The sequence below is a fragment of the Salvelinus namaycush genome, chromosome 9 (genome assembly GCF_016432855.1).
Source record: "Salvelinus namaycush isolate Seneca chromosome 9, SaNama_1.0, whole genome shotgun sequence".
In the NCBI taxonomy this organism is placed as follows: domain Eukaryota; kingdom Metazoa; phylum Chordata; class Actinopteri; order Salmoniformes; family Salmonidae; genus Salvelinus; species Salvelinus namaycush.
The window spans coordinates 18025925-18042398 of NC_052315.1; the positions used below are offsets into that span (position 1 = coordinate 18025925).

General features: G+C 42.9%; 1 protein-coding gene across 1 annotated transcript in view; it reads left to right on the forward strand.

Moving 5' to 3' along the window:
* Positions 1-14746: 14746 nt before the first annotated feature.
* fbn2b (fibrillin 2b) overlaps positions 14747-16474 on the forward strand; it is an 88575-nt gene continuing 86847 nt past the window's right edge. The window contains exon 1 of the mRNA XM_039000341.1: positions 14747-14925. Coding sequence (XP_038856269.1) covers positions 14747-14925 — 179 coding nt within the window. The remainder of the gene's footprint in view (positions 14926-16474) is intronic.

Here is a 16474-nt window from a genome sequence, read left to right on the forward strand (position 1 = left end):
CATGCTGCATTGACATTGCTGTGGCTCACAGACTACAGAGCAAAATCAAACAGCCAAGCCTCAACAAGTAACAGATGCTAGAAACCATGTTCAAGAGAGGCTTATAGTCTTCATTTCCTTACCGAGACCACACACATTTAAAATCACTTTTTTGCTCTTTTACTCTCCTTAATTATCTGACAAACAGTTACCATAAATCTGCCAACAGGGGTCAATTTTGACTCCATGGGGTAAAGAATGTCAATTTCAGAACTCTTTTTTTTTTTTTTAAATCTCTCTGAAATGTTAGGACTTTGTCAAGCAACTAGTTACATACCCAAAAACACAATTTACCATGATTTCTGTGTTAGTATGGAGGAATTTCAAATAATCCCTCTTTTCTATACTAAGATGAAAATGTAGACTCAATAGAAAACGTTGTGATTAAAGCACCAGATTTGCCACAGAGGTAGATAGATGTATGTACCCTGAAAAGATATAGATATGGAGCCACCTCATATTTGCCCCCTGGGGGGCGTGGCAGCCACAATAAAAATAAAAATAAAATCTGTCGATGTCTCTATACCGAATCAAGAGTCTCATCTTTCAGATGCAGTTGGATCTGAGTTGATAGCCCATAGGTTCCAAAGTTAGAGCTAAAAGTCTGATACCACCGGCACCCATATCACCTATATTGCCATATCGGTGGCCATCTTAGGTTTGTCAGATTAGCTCAATCGCCAATTTCTCAGCCTCTGAATATCACAGAAACACAACAAATTGAATGAATAACAGATATATGTTCAAAACAAGTTGCTATGGATGAAATATATTAAAATATCTGTTCAAAACATGAAAAACACATTTTGAAACATCAAATTTGACTATTCAATATATACATATTTTGAAGAATTTAAACATTTTACTTGTTTTACAAAAGGTTAAAAAAAATTAAATAATCACTGCTTGGCATACATTGTTTCGCAATCATTACCAATTTGTGGTCAAAAATGACCCACATTGGCGCTTTTAAGCAAATAAACATGTTCACGCTTTTAGGGTTAACCGCCACCTCAAACAGCACCTCAAAGTTGATATTGACTCCGACTCTTTCTTAACACTTGTGTATTGACAAATGTTTCCGCCTCGCCACTTCGCTTGCTGGGCTAACAGCTGGGCCGCTCCTGTCCCAACTTCCATGGAGGCCCACCCCACTCCGACCCCCTACTCCACCCCACACAGCCCCCTCCAGTCTGGGGGGCAGCGGAACACTTCAAAGCCTCCGCCTGTGAGTTCCAGTGGGGTGACCAGCCGCAGCACAGGCTAACAGGATAACACTAGTTAATGCCGAGTAAACAGACGTTTGAGTTGGGGTGTGAGGAATAGCTTCTTACTGGACCCACTGAAAAACAGTGGTGTCCCACACCAACTGTTACGGAGGGCTTTCCAACCCCACTCCACAGACTACATGGGGGCACAAAATAACTGAATGTGTACAAAACAGTAGCAACAATAATGCTGTGCTTGTCATCTTTGTTTTAGGATGTGTACTGATTTAACATTGCTGTGGTCTAGTAGAGGATGAATGGGATGTGTGTGTGTTAATTGGCTCCTCAGTCCCACTATCAGCAGACAGCAAATACAGCTGGCTGCCTGATGCCCTCAACCTAAACTGGTACCGTGGGGGCGTCTGTATGTTAGCAGTTCTAAGTATGAAAATTGACTGATTGTCTTTTCAGATCTTCCCCGGTGTCACTACGTGCAGTCCTGTGTTGCTAGACTAACCGCCATTTTGGGTTGTGTAAAACTCATGGGTGGTCCATTGATACAGTTTAACAGGCACAGAACATGTGTTACAGGAATAAAACTCCTGGGTGGTCCATTGATACAGTTTAACAGGCACAGAGCATGTGTTACAGGAATAAAACTCATGGGTGGTCCATTGATACAGTTTAACAGGCACAGAACATGTGTTACAGGAATAAAACTCATGGGTGGTCCATTGATACAGTTTAACAGGCACAGAACATGTGTTACAGGAATAAAACTCCTGGGTGGTCCATTGATACAGTTTAACAGGCACAGAACATGTGTTACAGGAATAAAACTCCTGGGTGGTCCATTGATACAGTTTAACAGGCACAGAACATGTGTTACAGGAATAAAACTCATGGGTGGTCCATTGATACAGTTTAACAGGCACAGAACATGTGTTACAGGAATAAAACTCCTGGGTGGTCCATTGATACAGTTTAACAGGCACAGAACATGTGTTACAGGAATAAAACTTATGGGTGGTCCATTGATACTGTTTAACAGGCACAGAACATGTGTTACAGGAATAAAACTCCTGGGTGGTCCATTGATACAGTTTAACAGGCACAGAACATGTGTTACAGGAATAAAACTCATGGGTGGTCCATTGATACAGTTTAACAGGCACAGAACATGTGTTACAGGAATAAAACTCCTGGGTGGTCCATTGATACAGTTTAACAGGCACAGAACATGTGTTACAGGAATAAAACTCCTGGGTGGTCCATTGATACAGTTTAACAGGCACAGAACATGTGTTACAGGAATAAAACTCCTGGGTGGTCCATTGATACAGTTTAACAGGCACAGAACATGTGTTACAGGAATAAAACTCCTGGGTGGTCCATTGATACAGTTTAACAGGCACAGAGCATGTGTTACAGGAATAAAACTCATGGGTGGTCCATTGATACAGTTTAACAGGCACAGAACATGTGTTACAGGAATAAAACTCCTGGGTGGTCCATTGATACAGTTTAACAGGCACAGAACATGTGTTACAGGAATAAAACTCATGGGTGGTCCATTGATACTGTTTAACAGGCACAGAACATGTGTTACAGGAATAAAACTCATGGGTGGTCCATTGATACAGTTTAACAGGCACAGAACATGTGTTACAGGAATAAAACTCCTGGGTGGTCCATTGATACAGTTTAACAGGCACAGAACATGTGTTACAGGAATAAAACTCATGGGTGGTCCATTGATACAGTTTAACAGGCACAAAACATGTGTTACAGGAATAAAACTCCTGGGTGGTCCATTGATACTGTTTAACAGGCACAGAACATGTGTTACAGGAATAAAACTCATGGGTGGTCCATTGATACAGTTTAACAGGCACAGAACATGTTACAGGAATAAAACTCCTGGGTGGTCCATTGATACAGTTTAACAGGCACAGAACATGTGTTACAGGAATAAAACTCCTGGGTGGTCCATTGATACAGTTTAACAGGCACAGAGCATGTGTAACAGGAATAAAACTCGACAATAGAAAAAGTGTCACAGTCTCAGGGAATGTGGCAGGATTCGCAACAACATTCAAGTATTCTATTCATCTTAAGTAATCTTTCCATAAAGTTGTTTTTTTGGACAAACAAATTGTCATCAGCCACTTAAATGAAATACTGAACACACGAAGACGTACATACACTGACACAAACAAAACACACACACTCACACAAAGTGCTGACAGAACCTCTCCTTCATATTCATCTGTCTATGGAGGCACTGTGAAAACAGCTGCATGAAGTGTGTGAGACGTGGGATGCAGGTAGGTAGGGCACTCTGCAATGAAGAATCTTAGCATCTGTTGTTTAAACCCCTAATGATCATGCAGGCTGTCCATCCATTTATCGAGGGTACACTTTCTTTACTGGAGTTTCACACTCATAAAAGGCTTTTTGTGGCTTTTCCACTGCTCATACAGGCAGGCCAGACTGATGAGGTGTTGTTGTGGCCAGGCAGATTTTGAGCTTCCAGGGCACAGGGTCATTTCAACCTCTCCATCACGGTTAACAACACCACAGTGTCCCCCTCCCAGAGTACAAAGAACCTTGGCGTGACCCTGGACAACACCCTATAGTTCTCTGCAAACATCAAAGCAGTGTAGGTTCATGCTCTACAACATCCGTAGAGTACAACCTTATCTCACACAGGAAGTGGCCTATTCCAGGCATTTGTCATCGCCCATCTAGACTACTGCAACTCTCTGTTGGCTGGGCTCCCCGCTTGTGCTATCTAACCTCTGCAACTTATTCAGAATGCCACAGCCTGCCTGGTTTTCAACCTCCCCAAGTTCTCCCATGTCACCCCGCTCCTCCGCACACTCCACTGGCTTCAAGTTGAAGCTCGCCTCTGCTTCAAGACCTTGGTGCTTGAACTGTCCCCTGTAAGGGGATATGCCCCGCCCTACCTTCAGGCTATGCTCAAACCCTACACCCAACCCAAGCACTCCATTCTGCCACCTCTGGTCTCTCGGCCCTTCAACCCCTACCGGGGTTCAGCTCCCGCTCAGCCCAGTCAAGGCACTTCTCTGTCCTGGCACCCTAATGGTGGAATAAGCTTCCCCCTAACGTCAGGAGAGCGGACTACCTGCCCATCTTCCGAAAACATCTGTAACCCTACCTCTTAAAAGAGTATCTTAAATAAATCCCATAGCTACAGTATACTGTATGTGAGAGAGAGGCTTATTCAATGACTTTTGTAAGACAAACAGAATCAAATCGGGGAAAAAATCTTCTTTGTCCAGGTCTGTATGATGATACTTTGCCATGCTGCATCCAGCCAGGGAGCTAGGGAGGTGGATCTGGTTTCAGTGGACTGAGTGACCCAGCTCAACCGGTCGAGTTTCAGTGTAAATAATTGGAGGAAGAATGAGTGAGATGAGGCCCTGCTGTTCAAACAAGCACAGATCATACTGAGGGCTAGACAAGGCCACAAGATTTATTATCATGGTGGGAGATGGTGTTCCTCTAAGATACATTCAGTGAGAAGCAGCTTCCTGTTCACCACTTCACTAATCTAACTCTCACAGCATCTTGATCAGAGAGGCGCAGATAGAGATACATATTTATAAAGTAGGCTACATACACAGACAGACAGACAGGTTTTGAGGGGATAGATATGATGTTTACAGAAATGCTCCACTTAATTCTGAGGCCTGGGTTTCTGGCATAGTCCCTGAAGAGCTGTGTGAATCTGATCTGATCTGGAGGTCCACTGTGTGGAAAGGGGAAATGGATGGGGATGAAAAGGCCTTGACTGTGTTTGCATGGTCAATGTCACTGTGTGGGCTAGATCCCTGGCGTTCACCGAGACAAAACAAAAGCAGACTCTTGCTTTCTCTCCTTCCCTCAAAAAAGAGAAAACGATCTCATCCCACCAGACCACGAAGCGCTGGTGAAACTTGAGCTTGACTTTTGCAATTTCCCTCTGCCCAGGCTGCCTTTGCTTAAGTCTTTCCCTGCGCTGAGAGTCAAATACCCCCAAAAGGAGGAAGAGGGATAGCTATAAACACTAAGGCACTATAAGACAATCGAATATAAGATACTATTCCATGAATAAGTCCAGGGCTCTAAAATCATTAGCAATGGCAGCCAGTTAAAACCTGAGGGTGGAATTCAATATGTACTGTAAGTATTCCAGCCAGGCCATGAGTTAGTGCCTCGCCAAACGGACACGACATGTTTATGATATGCTTAAGTGCAAACATCTCAGTGGGGGGAGCCGTGTGTGAGAGAGAGAGTTATCGAAGTTGTTACATGGAGCTCTGCATGTTTCCTCAATGAGGCATCAGTCACCTCGATCAGACTTGGAGAACTACAGTCATAATGTCGAGGATAAATGTTTAGTTGGAGTCCAGTTGTGACTTTCATGCAGTAAATTCCTGCCATTATTTTGGATCCTCCTGAGATGGAATGTGCTTTTGAAAATTAAAGATGTTCTTCTCACATCTGAGAACCATTAGTCCAGGGAACTGTTAGCAAGCAAAGGATTATTACTGCTTTCTTGGAATCTTGTTACATTTATTTCTCTCTCTCTCTCCCTTTCTTTTAATTTATTTTCTTTTTTCACTTCTGTCTTTTCACAGTCACAAGGATCATGGAATTTCCAGGAAGTCTTATTGCATGGCCCACTGATTCCAAAGCTCTCCAAACATCACCCATATAACAGACCCTGTCTCCACCCCCCTCTCCCTCTCTCTGTCTCCCCTCCACGGTATGTTTTAAAGAGGCAATAAAGCATGGCTAAGATGCTATGTTCACTGCGTCCTATCAGTGAGGGAGCCTCACTCACGTGTACGCTTCCTCTGGTTCTCACGGACCTCACTGAAGACATGTGAGGTCAGTCCGCCCCAGCATAAGTGGACCAGTGTGTTTGTGTGCTTTTTATGAGATGACACAGTCTCATCCCTAAACACTGTTCCCCTTTGTCTCTAGTCATCTTCTTTGAAGTGCTGCATTCTTCAGACACTGCATCACTGGGGCTGTGCAGCTGTCTGCTGGGGGCAGAGGAAAGGAGATCTTGAGGTGAGGTGAGCCTAGCTAGGTTAGTCTCTTTCTGAAGGAGGATGGGTGGCGGGGAGAAGTGGGGAGTTGGAGCAGCATCACACAAGAAGAGCTGGTGAAGACTTTTAATTCGCTCAAAGCTCAAAGAACTTCGAAACAGACAGAGCTAGGTAAGAGCTGTAGTTAGGATTATGTAAAGTGGCGGGGGTACCAAATATAGCCCCAGCCCGAAGCTCACTCACTCATATGGCCGTCACTCAGATGTTTTAAAGAACACGCTGAAACAAATCACAATAAAAAGACGGGGTGTTGTTGGTCAAAGGGATTTATGGGAAAGTTTGGTGTAGCCAACTTCCGCCTCTCGCCACAAAATGGCCCCCTTTTCCTCACCACATGGTACCCAGCAACCCTCTTTAATGATCTCCATGAATCTCCTGTGCTGACCCCAATGGCGACTCCCCTCCTTCTCTCCGACCACAGTCTCACTGACGGCCTCAGAGGGCCTCAATTAAAGACGGCTGCTGTTTTTCCAGGGTGGTTTTCCTTCCATTTCTTTTCCTGTGAGGAGGGAAGACCCTATTTTAATCCTCCCGGGCCCTTAACCACCAGACCACAGGATTCCCAGCTGGGAGCATCTCCACGCTCAGCCACGCTCCACCCAGACCCCTCGGGCGTGACCACAAACCCCAGGATGATGACATTTCCAAACCTCCGTTCAGCCCCACCTCACCACCTCCCTGACCTTAACACCACCCCTTAACATGAGTGTTATATTATACACAGGGTGTAATGATGGAGTGCAGAGTGGAAACTTGAATCTGTGTCATTCAATGGAGGATGGAGAAATTGTGCTCTTTAGTTTAGTTTTTGTTTTGAGACACACAAATCTTGAAGCTTTTGGGGTCATCAATGAAGCATATCTTGTCTTTGACTTATTTGTCCAGATAGGGAGAAAATAATGAATTGTCCTCAAAGACTTCCGCTCGCTCTCACACACGGGCGCAAACACACAGAAGGGAAGAAATATCCAGAGCTTTGCATGTGTCTTCCATCTACAGACTGTAGGATAATAAATTACAGAGTAGTAACCTTAGAATCTGTTATACCAGAAAGATTTTATCCAACATGCATCCAACACTTGCTCTGCTGAAACATCAGGGCATATACAGCTATCACATGTCAAAGGAAATCTTCACCAATCCGTTCTGACATTTATGCAGTGCCTACCAGAACTTTGATAGCCTTTGATAGTGTTGAAAAGCTGTTTGCATAGTCAACTTACACACAGTACTGACACACACACATACCCCACCAGACATGCCACCAGGGGTCTTTTCACAGTCCCCAGGTCCAGAACAAACTCAAGGAAACGTACAGTATTACACAGAGCAATGATTGCATGGAACTCCTTCCATCGCATATTGCTCAAATGAACAGCAAACCTGGTTTCAAAAAACAAATAAAGCAACACCTCACAGCACAACACCTCTCCCACATGTGACCTACTTGTGTGTATGTACTGACATGTATGTGTAACTGATATATGCACGCACGCATGCACGCATGCACGCACGCACGCACGCACGCACGCACGCACGCACGCACGCACGCACGCACGCACGCACGCACACACACACACACACACACACACACACTCTAACACACACTCTACACACACCCATACGTTATTATTATTTAGTTGTATTGTTTCTTTTGTTAAATGTGTGTGTATTTAGTTGTAGATTTTTAATGTATGTAAATTGTAAAGCCTTTTTTTCTCTAATTTCTTTTTCATTGCGTTCGACCCCAGTAAGGTTAGCTGTCGCCATTGTCATCGGCTAAAGGGGATCCTAATAAAATCAGAAATCAGGGCTTCTACTGTTCCGCTCTCCCCCCCCCCCCCCCCCCCCGAACCAAACTATGGATTTTTCCAGACATTTCTATCCAAAGTTGTCTGGCCCATATAGGATGTGGCATTTAGATTCATTACTATGAGCAGGATGAGTAATGTGCGCTATTTATCCCTGCTGTGGGCCTGTCAGTGAGCTGGTTTGTCTGAGTGATGTATCTCCTTGTTCCAGGGCCGTCCTCTAAGATCCAGGCCCCTGGTGTTTTCACAAGGTTCAGACAGCACCAGGAAGAAACAAACTGGGCATGGGACCAAGAATCTGTCCACTATATTCATTCCTCCAACCCCTCTACCACCGTCCCTCTCCTCTCCGACAAACAAGGACAGACTGGGACCAAAAAGCTGCCTTGGCATTTCTAACACAACGGCCCATTTACCTTCCTTGCGGCCCTCACAATGGACCATTTTTTTCCTTCAGGCCCCAATTATTAGATAATTATCAGATAATTATAATTTTGCACAAAAAACCCAAGTTAGACAGGCCCACTGTGCTAAAAATGGACAGGCCCATCTGGCATTTGCCCGAAATGCCAGATGGCCAGTCCGCCCCTGCTGACACACAACACAGAAAATGAGAAGTGACATCCCTAGAAGTCTTCTCATGAGGAACTGGATGGGAGTGCCGAAAGGGGACTGGCTGGGCCCATCCCTTATCTCACCTCACTTGCTCACATTGTATATAGACTTATTTTTCTACTGTATTATTGACTGTATGTTTGTTTTACTCCATGTGTAACTCTGTGTTGTTGTATGTGTCAAACTGCTTTGCTTTATCTTGGCCAGGTCGCAATTGTAAATGAGAACTTGTTCTCAACTTGCCTATCTGGTTAAATAAAGGTGAAATAAATAAAAAATAAAATATGGGCAACAAATGAGTCCTCGTCTGGGTTCTGTAACACTTGTCATTCCTCATACACAGAGATCTCTGGGAAGAACCCCAGCCCCAACGCTCACTGTACTACACCACCGGCTGTATTCCTGCTCTTTGCAAGTCTGGACGATGTTAGACAAATTGATTTTTCTTTTTTTATGGGGCATGGCATCTCACAAGAGTCCTTTTAAGACTGACGTGCAGGGCTTCTAATAGCATACTTAAACATGTAATAACAATATTTAATGCTGACCATGCACAACCCATAAAAATGTGCCCTGTGGCAGGATAATAATGCATCTATCACACCTCAGTCCAGATGACCATACTGTATCTAAAGCACTACTATGTATGTAGAACACACCAGATGACCATACTGTATCTAAAGCACTACTATGTATGTAGAACACACCAGATGACCATACTGTATCTAAAGCACTACTATGTATGTAGAACACACCAGATGACCATACTGTATCTAAAGCACTACTATGTATGTAGAACACACCAGATGACCATACTGTATCTAAAGCACTACTATGTATGTAGAACACACCAGATGACCATACTGTATCTAAAGCACTACTATGTATGTAGAACACACCAGATGACCATACTGTATCTAAAGCACTACTATGTATGTAGAACACACCAGATGACCATACTGTATCTAAAGCACTACTATGCATGGAGAACACACCAGATGACCATACTGTATCTAAAGCACTACTATGTATGTAGAACACACCAGATGACCATACTGTATCTAAAGCACTACTATGTATGTAGAACACACCAGATGACCATACTGTATCTAAAGCACTACTATGCATGGAGAACACACCAGATGACCATACTGTATCTAAAGCACTACTATGTATGTAGAACACACCAGATGACCATACTGTATCTAAAGCACTACTATGTATGTAGAACACACCAGATGACCATACTGTATCTAAAGCACTACTATGTATGTAGAACACACCAGATGACCATACTGTATCTAAAGCACTACTATGTATGGAGAACACACCAGATGACCATACTGTATCTAAAGCACTACTATGTATGTAGAACACACCAGATGACCATACTGTATCTAAAGCACTACTATGTATGTAGAACACACCAGATGACCATACTGTATCTAAAGCACTACTATGTATGGAGAACACACCAGATGACCATACTGTATCTAAAGCACTACTATGTATGTAGAACACACCAGATGACCATACTGTATCTAAAGCACTACTATGTATGTAGAACACACCAGATGACCATACTGTATCTAAAGCACTACTATGTATGTAGAACACACCAGATGACCATACTGTATCTAAAGCACTACTATGTATGGAGAACACACCAGATGACCATACTGTATCTAAAGCACTACTATGTGTGTAGAACATACCAGATGACCATACTGTATCTAAAGCATAAAGCACTATTGTGTAAAGAGAACACCAGATGAACAAAACATCCACTGTTCCACTAGTTTAATAACCTGGTCTATCTGGATCATAGCAGTGATGTCATCACCATACTGTACCTGGGTGGTTTGGGGCAGGCCGGTAGTGTGTTCTGTGAGCGTTCTATATTCTCCATATGTAGACATACGCCCAGCAATGAGTGTGTTGAGAGTAGTGAGCGAAGGGGAGAAAGAGGTAAGGGGGCTAGTTAATGTATTTCCCTGGGTTCCTGCTGTACAATCCATACAGACAGTGGTGCTTTCACTCGGCACCAGATTACATGGGGACATGTGGTTCTGTTTAGCAGATTGGGGGGGGGTACCTTTACAGAAAAAACACATGATTTCACTTTTCATGCGAAATTTCACATGTGAAATCACATGTTTTTTGAACATTTCACATGTGATCACATGTGGTTTCATGTTATCACATGTTGCTTTAGATGTTGTCACATGTTATCACATTAACTTTACATAAGATCACATGTGATCAAGTGTTTTTGGAATACTTCACATGTGATCACGTGAAATTCATGTGGTTTTTTCATAAGGCTGGAAGACAGTCATTGGGGGTGTTCAGTCTTTCTTCCCATCACACACTGTGTAAGATAGCCACTCGAAGACCCAAGAGGACTCCAAACTAAGCACATCACAAATCATCCCAGTCACTCAACTGCTGCATGTTCAAGGCTAAGCCTGTTCGGGTGTGTTATTCCATGTGAGAATGGAGTGCCGTGATAATTGGTTTAAACATGCAGATGTGTCTGTGTGTAAGAGTGTGTGCATCTGCGAAAGTGTGTGTGTTCGCATGCGTATGTCTGCGAAAGTGTGTGAGTGTGAGAGAGTGCTAAAACACGATTTCATACAAATTTTCCTAATTAGTTTTATTACCTTTAGAGCATGGCCATGCCAGCTGGCCTGAACACTGATTTCTCTATGAAGGCTTGGGAGTGTCCATTAATTTAGTTTGTAGGGAAACACCCACAATCTAAATGTCAACGATCCCAACAGAACAAAAGGAAATGTAAATGATTTGTATATCAGGTATACTGACATTTGACCTTTTCAATTATTATATCACTAAGTCTTTTGTTCTCAAAACTCATAACTCCATTGACGTGGTACTCCCTAATTACAGTATGTGAGTTTTCAGCATTTTCGTGCATTGTTGTAAAAAGATCAGTATTTACAACTTCCTTACAAATTGTGAGAGGCGAGGAGACTATTTTAGGGCAGTCCTGACAAACACTGCTTGCTGTGTTTTCCAAACTTGTTTCCTTAGACAAACGGGGTATCCCAACACTTGGGATGTGCTCAGCTGCTCAATAGGCCACCAGTTCATTTGATCTATTTTCTATCAACATTAACAACATTGCATAGAAATGTGTCAATCAATGCAATGTGCCAGGGGCCAACTTTGATTTTAGAAATGGGGGGGACATAATGCCTACCCGACCACTCTGAGGCGTCCGCATGGTCCTAAAGCACATCGTTGCCTGTTTTGTATCACATTCCAATGATAAAACTGGGGGGGACAAAAATGCAATTTCAGAATGTCCCCAGTGAAAGTTGCGCCCCTGCCCTGTGGGCTACTGCAATAAATAGAAGAGCTATCTAAATAGCATGCGTAAACCTTTCATGTAATATACAGACAATATAGCAATAACGTGTCCTTTAAGTTTGGTTTTAACGTAAACATACTAAATTGCCTGTGATAAATGACAGGGTGTGTCCACTGACCAAACTTTAAAGACAAAAGATCTTATTCAATATGATTGGAAAGGTCCACAGATCACTTCCATGTAATAATTAGTCAAAAACCATAGAACTATAACAACCTTTTGTGGCGGTAATGATGGAATTCTATCCTATTGGCAAGGTTAGTTTGTGTTACACATTTCCATCGATTGAGGATTATTAGTTGACTAATTGCTTTAGTCTAACTGATCATTTGCTTAATTAGACTCGTCTTCATTACACAGCTATAAAGGAAAGTAGCTGGAAAATAGGTCATGTTAGAGGTCTGTCTAAATACTTGCCCACTTTATAACAGAGTCTTATGGAATGTGGGTTTGTCCTGTGGTCCGTTAGTAACCCCCCTCTCTGTGTGTTTTAAAAAAGCACCTCCCCTCTTCCAATCAGGGCAATTCCCTAACTTTTCTCTTTTTCTCAAAGGCTATAGTTCAATATCCCATTCCGAGGCACATATCCCATTTCAAATTCGGACTCGCGGCTCCTCGACTTCAAGGCACTGCAACAATTATAAGGTATTGTGCTATTATTGATTTATGACACTGGTTATCAATTATTCACTATTGTCATAGGACTTTTTTTTTTACCCGAGTTGAGAATGTTAAGCTTGTGTTATAAAACAAAAGTAATGCGCATTGACTTGCCTATTCAGTTGTGAATGGTTGAAAGGAATTGTCAAAAAAGTTTCGGTGAGGATTATTTTTGGCAAAGCTGCAACATCTATTTTACCGGCATTTTTCCCGTCGCTGATAAGTATTCAGTAGCCTACCTACGAGCCGAGGTTCCCTGTATGCTTTGGGAATATAATTGTTATGCTGTGTGGTTGGTTATATTATCAAGGTGGTTAGTTTGTTACTTTGCAACTTTGCTTCAAGAGACGATACCTTTGTGGTCCACTTCGATATCATGTTTTAATTTTTGTCCCATAAAAAAAGTTGCTAACAAAATGTCTGCATGATAGTGCCCAAATATTTTGCCCCTCAGATATTTAGAAGTTTCACTGTTCAATGTAGTTTTATCTTGTCCTTTAATTAAACGTTTTTCAGAGGTAAGACAAAGGCAAGAACAGTTGTATATTCATTTTAGCTGATTTAAGTTTTGAATCTGTCTTTTTTGCAGTGTACATAGCTTACCGGTCATTTGACATTTGAGTCGACAAAAAGGCTATATATAGTGCAATAGGTACTGTAATTGATCAGGCATTTCTTTGATCGGTCTCGCGGATTGATCCGGTGAACATTAACTCCCCCGCATTGCCTACTGTAAATGAAGCCACCAAACGTTTTACCACTGAGGATGTCGTAGCCTATCAAATTTGTGAAAGAGGGGAAAAAAACGTTATATGTATGATTTCAAATATTAGAACAAATTATGAATAATATTGCATATTCACATGGCTACGGTCATTTTTGTAATGACTTCCTGCTTCGACATTTCAAAATATTTTATGTAAAGCAATTTAAAGTGTTTGTGTGCACGCGCGTCTGAATGTGTCGAGAGAGCGAAAGACAGATCGAAAGAAAGAGATCGGGGGTGGAGTGAGAGAAGGCGGAGTATCGTTACCGGTCATTTATCACTCATCATCCATTACATTTTATTGAAGTCAGTGATGGAGGCTATTTTTCTTCCCCATGTTTTGCATAATAACCAACTATTGAGGAGAAAATGGCCAATATTTCCTTCCTTCTCTGTAACCCCCTGATGTGGTTTAAACGGTGGTTATATATCACTGGGGGCCAATCATTTAGTCTTAAAGCTGACTTTTAATGAGAAATAATAAAACCAATGGCTGTCCAATTAGACTTGATCGTTTCTCAACGTAATATGCTTTAATGCAGCCAGGACCAACCTGTAAAAGTAGACTTGCAGGTAAGTAATTAGAAATTAATTAGATTTTGAAATCCAGATACCGGTGAAAGTATATGTGAAACACTGGGTTTAGTTCTCCCCCTGAAAGAATAACTGAAGATTTTCCCAATTAAGGGAGAGAGAAAGAGGATTGGGGTAGTTTGGAGGAGGGTTTCTAAATAAAACTGTTGATTTTTTAGCAATGACATCAGCATTTAAAAATACATTTTACTGTCATTTGGCACAGCAAACCATTACTTTTTCTGCAGACTTGAAACAGCACACATTCCACCCTAAGTACCAATCACTTTTGACCAATAATCTTGTGTTGAGATGGTTAACCTGCACATGTCTGCTGGAGGCCAAAAGCCCTGATGTATGTTCCTGTCTGCCCCCCACCAGCCCCCAACCCTGAAGTGCACACAGGGACTGGGACAGGTCCACGCAGACGTGTGTGTGTGTGTGTGTGTGTGTGTGTGTGTAGCTCACCCCAGGTGACATCAACAAAGAGTAAGGGGAAGTGACATCATCCAGTAGTCTTCAGCAGCAGAGCTACGCAGAGCCACACAAAGCAGCCAATGGGAGCAGGGAAGCTGGCCCGGGTGCTGCTGGGATGGGCGGCCGTGTGCTTGGCCTCGGTCCACACTGCGTACGGCCAGGCGGGAGATGGAGGGTACCAAGCCAGCCGCTTCACGGGAAAGGTGGACGAGAGGGAGGTGCAGAGGGTTCGCCGGAGAGGACAGGAGACACTCAGAGGGTAAGGAGTTTGGCTGTTTGCTGAGTATTAAAGCCAGGACAGCAACCATAGGGCGGCGCACAATTGGCCCAGCGTCGTCCGGGTTAGGGCAGGGTTTGGCCGGGGTAGGCCGTCATTGTAAATAAGAATTTGTTCTTAACTGACTTGCCTAGTTAAACAAAGGTAAAATAAAAATATATATTAAAAAACGTCTTTATTTTGATTGATTATGAAGAAAGGATGTGCACTTGTGGGGGTTGTCTGTCTTTGAGTTTATCCATAATGCTCCACTGAAACATGGTTATATGATTAGGAAATAGATTAGGCTTAGAATGTGGACAGTTGGACAATTTGAATGACTTTCCCACTTGAGCTGTCTTGGCAACTTTCTCTGCCACTGCTGTGCTTCCTGGGCTAAAGCCAACATAGCCTTAGTACAACCAAATAATGCTGAATACATCATTGTTCTCCCAAAGACAGCACATGTTCGAAGCTAAAAGGTTGCTTGCAAAACTGAGAGATCCTTGAGTATTTACAAAAAATTGGCATTTTCATGGGAGTGTCTAGGTCAAGGGGTAGGACCATTAATGAAAGTTTGTTGAGTGAATGCAATGACCCAAATCTAAGCAAGTAGGCATTCTGTTAAGCGTATTAGCTAGAGAACACATAGCTGAAGACTGCAGGGGAAAGTTTATTGGCAACAATGTTTTGAGCGGAGGTAATCACTCAAAGTAGGGGTAAAAGGGCAGTAAATTGGGAATTTGCGAAGGCGGGGCTGTTCAAGTTTTCCAGTGGGGTGGATCATAGAAAGCACAGAACCCCCCTCCTCCCTCCTTCATCATCATCCCCACCGTCTCCCCTCAACCCCCCTGGGACTGGGTGGGATGTGTGTCAATGGAGCAAGGCAAAGCTTTTACTGTATATTTCCCCCTTTCGGAAAAACAAAGGATGTTTTGTTGGGACTAGTCTTGAATGTCAGCATCAGTTATTCCAATCAGTCTCTCATCTGTCCCTGCTTATGGCTCCCCTGCGCCCCAACGCAGGAAATTAGGTATTCTGATCGCTCTGGGGGCACGACAAGGGACATTTTTTTCACTGCCGCAGGTGACAAAGCAACAGAACGCATGGCAGCAGAGAAAAAGAGAGAGAAGGAGTGAGAGAGAGAAAGCTAGGCCTTCTTGGAATGAAATAGTATTCAGTTACAGTGCAGACATGGGGTGACAGGTAGCCTTGTGGTTAGCGTTGGGCCAGTAACTGAAAGGTTGCTGGTTTGAATACTCGAGCCATCAAGGTGAAAAATCTGTAGATGGGTCCTTGAGCAAGGCTCTTAACCCTAATTTGCTCCAGGGTTGAGGTACTATTATGGCTGACCCTGTAAAAAACAATACATTTCACTGCACCTATCTGGTGTATGTAAAAATACAACATCTTTTAAAAAATTTGAGTGGGGGTAAAGCACACATAGGACTGAGTTGCTGTTTTTTTGTCAGTCAGTGTGATTAATTCAGCAGCCACTGGACAACTCTGCCTGACATAAATTGAGTCTCATTGGAGCCATTTCATCTGAGAG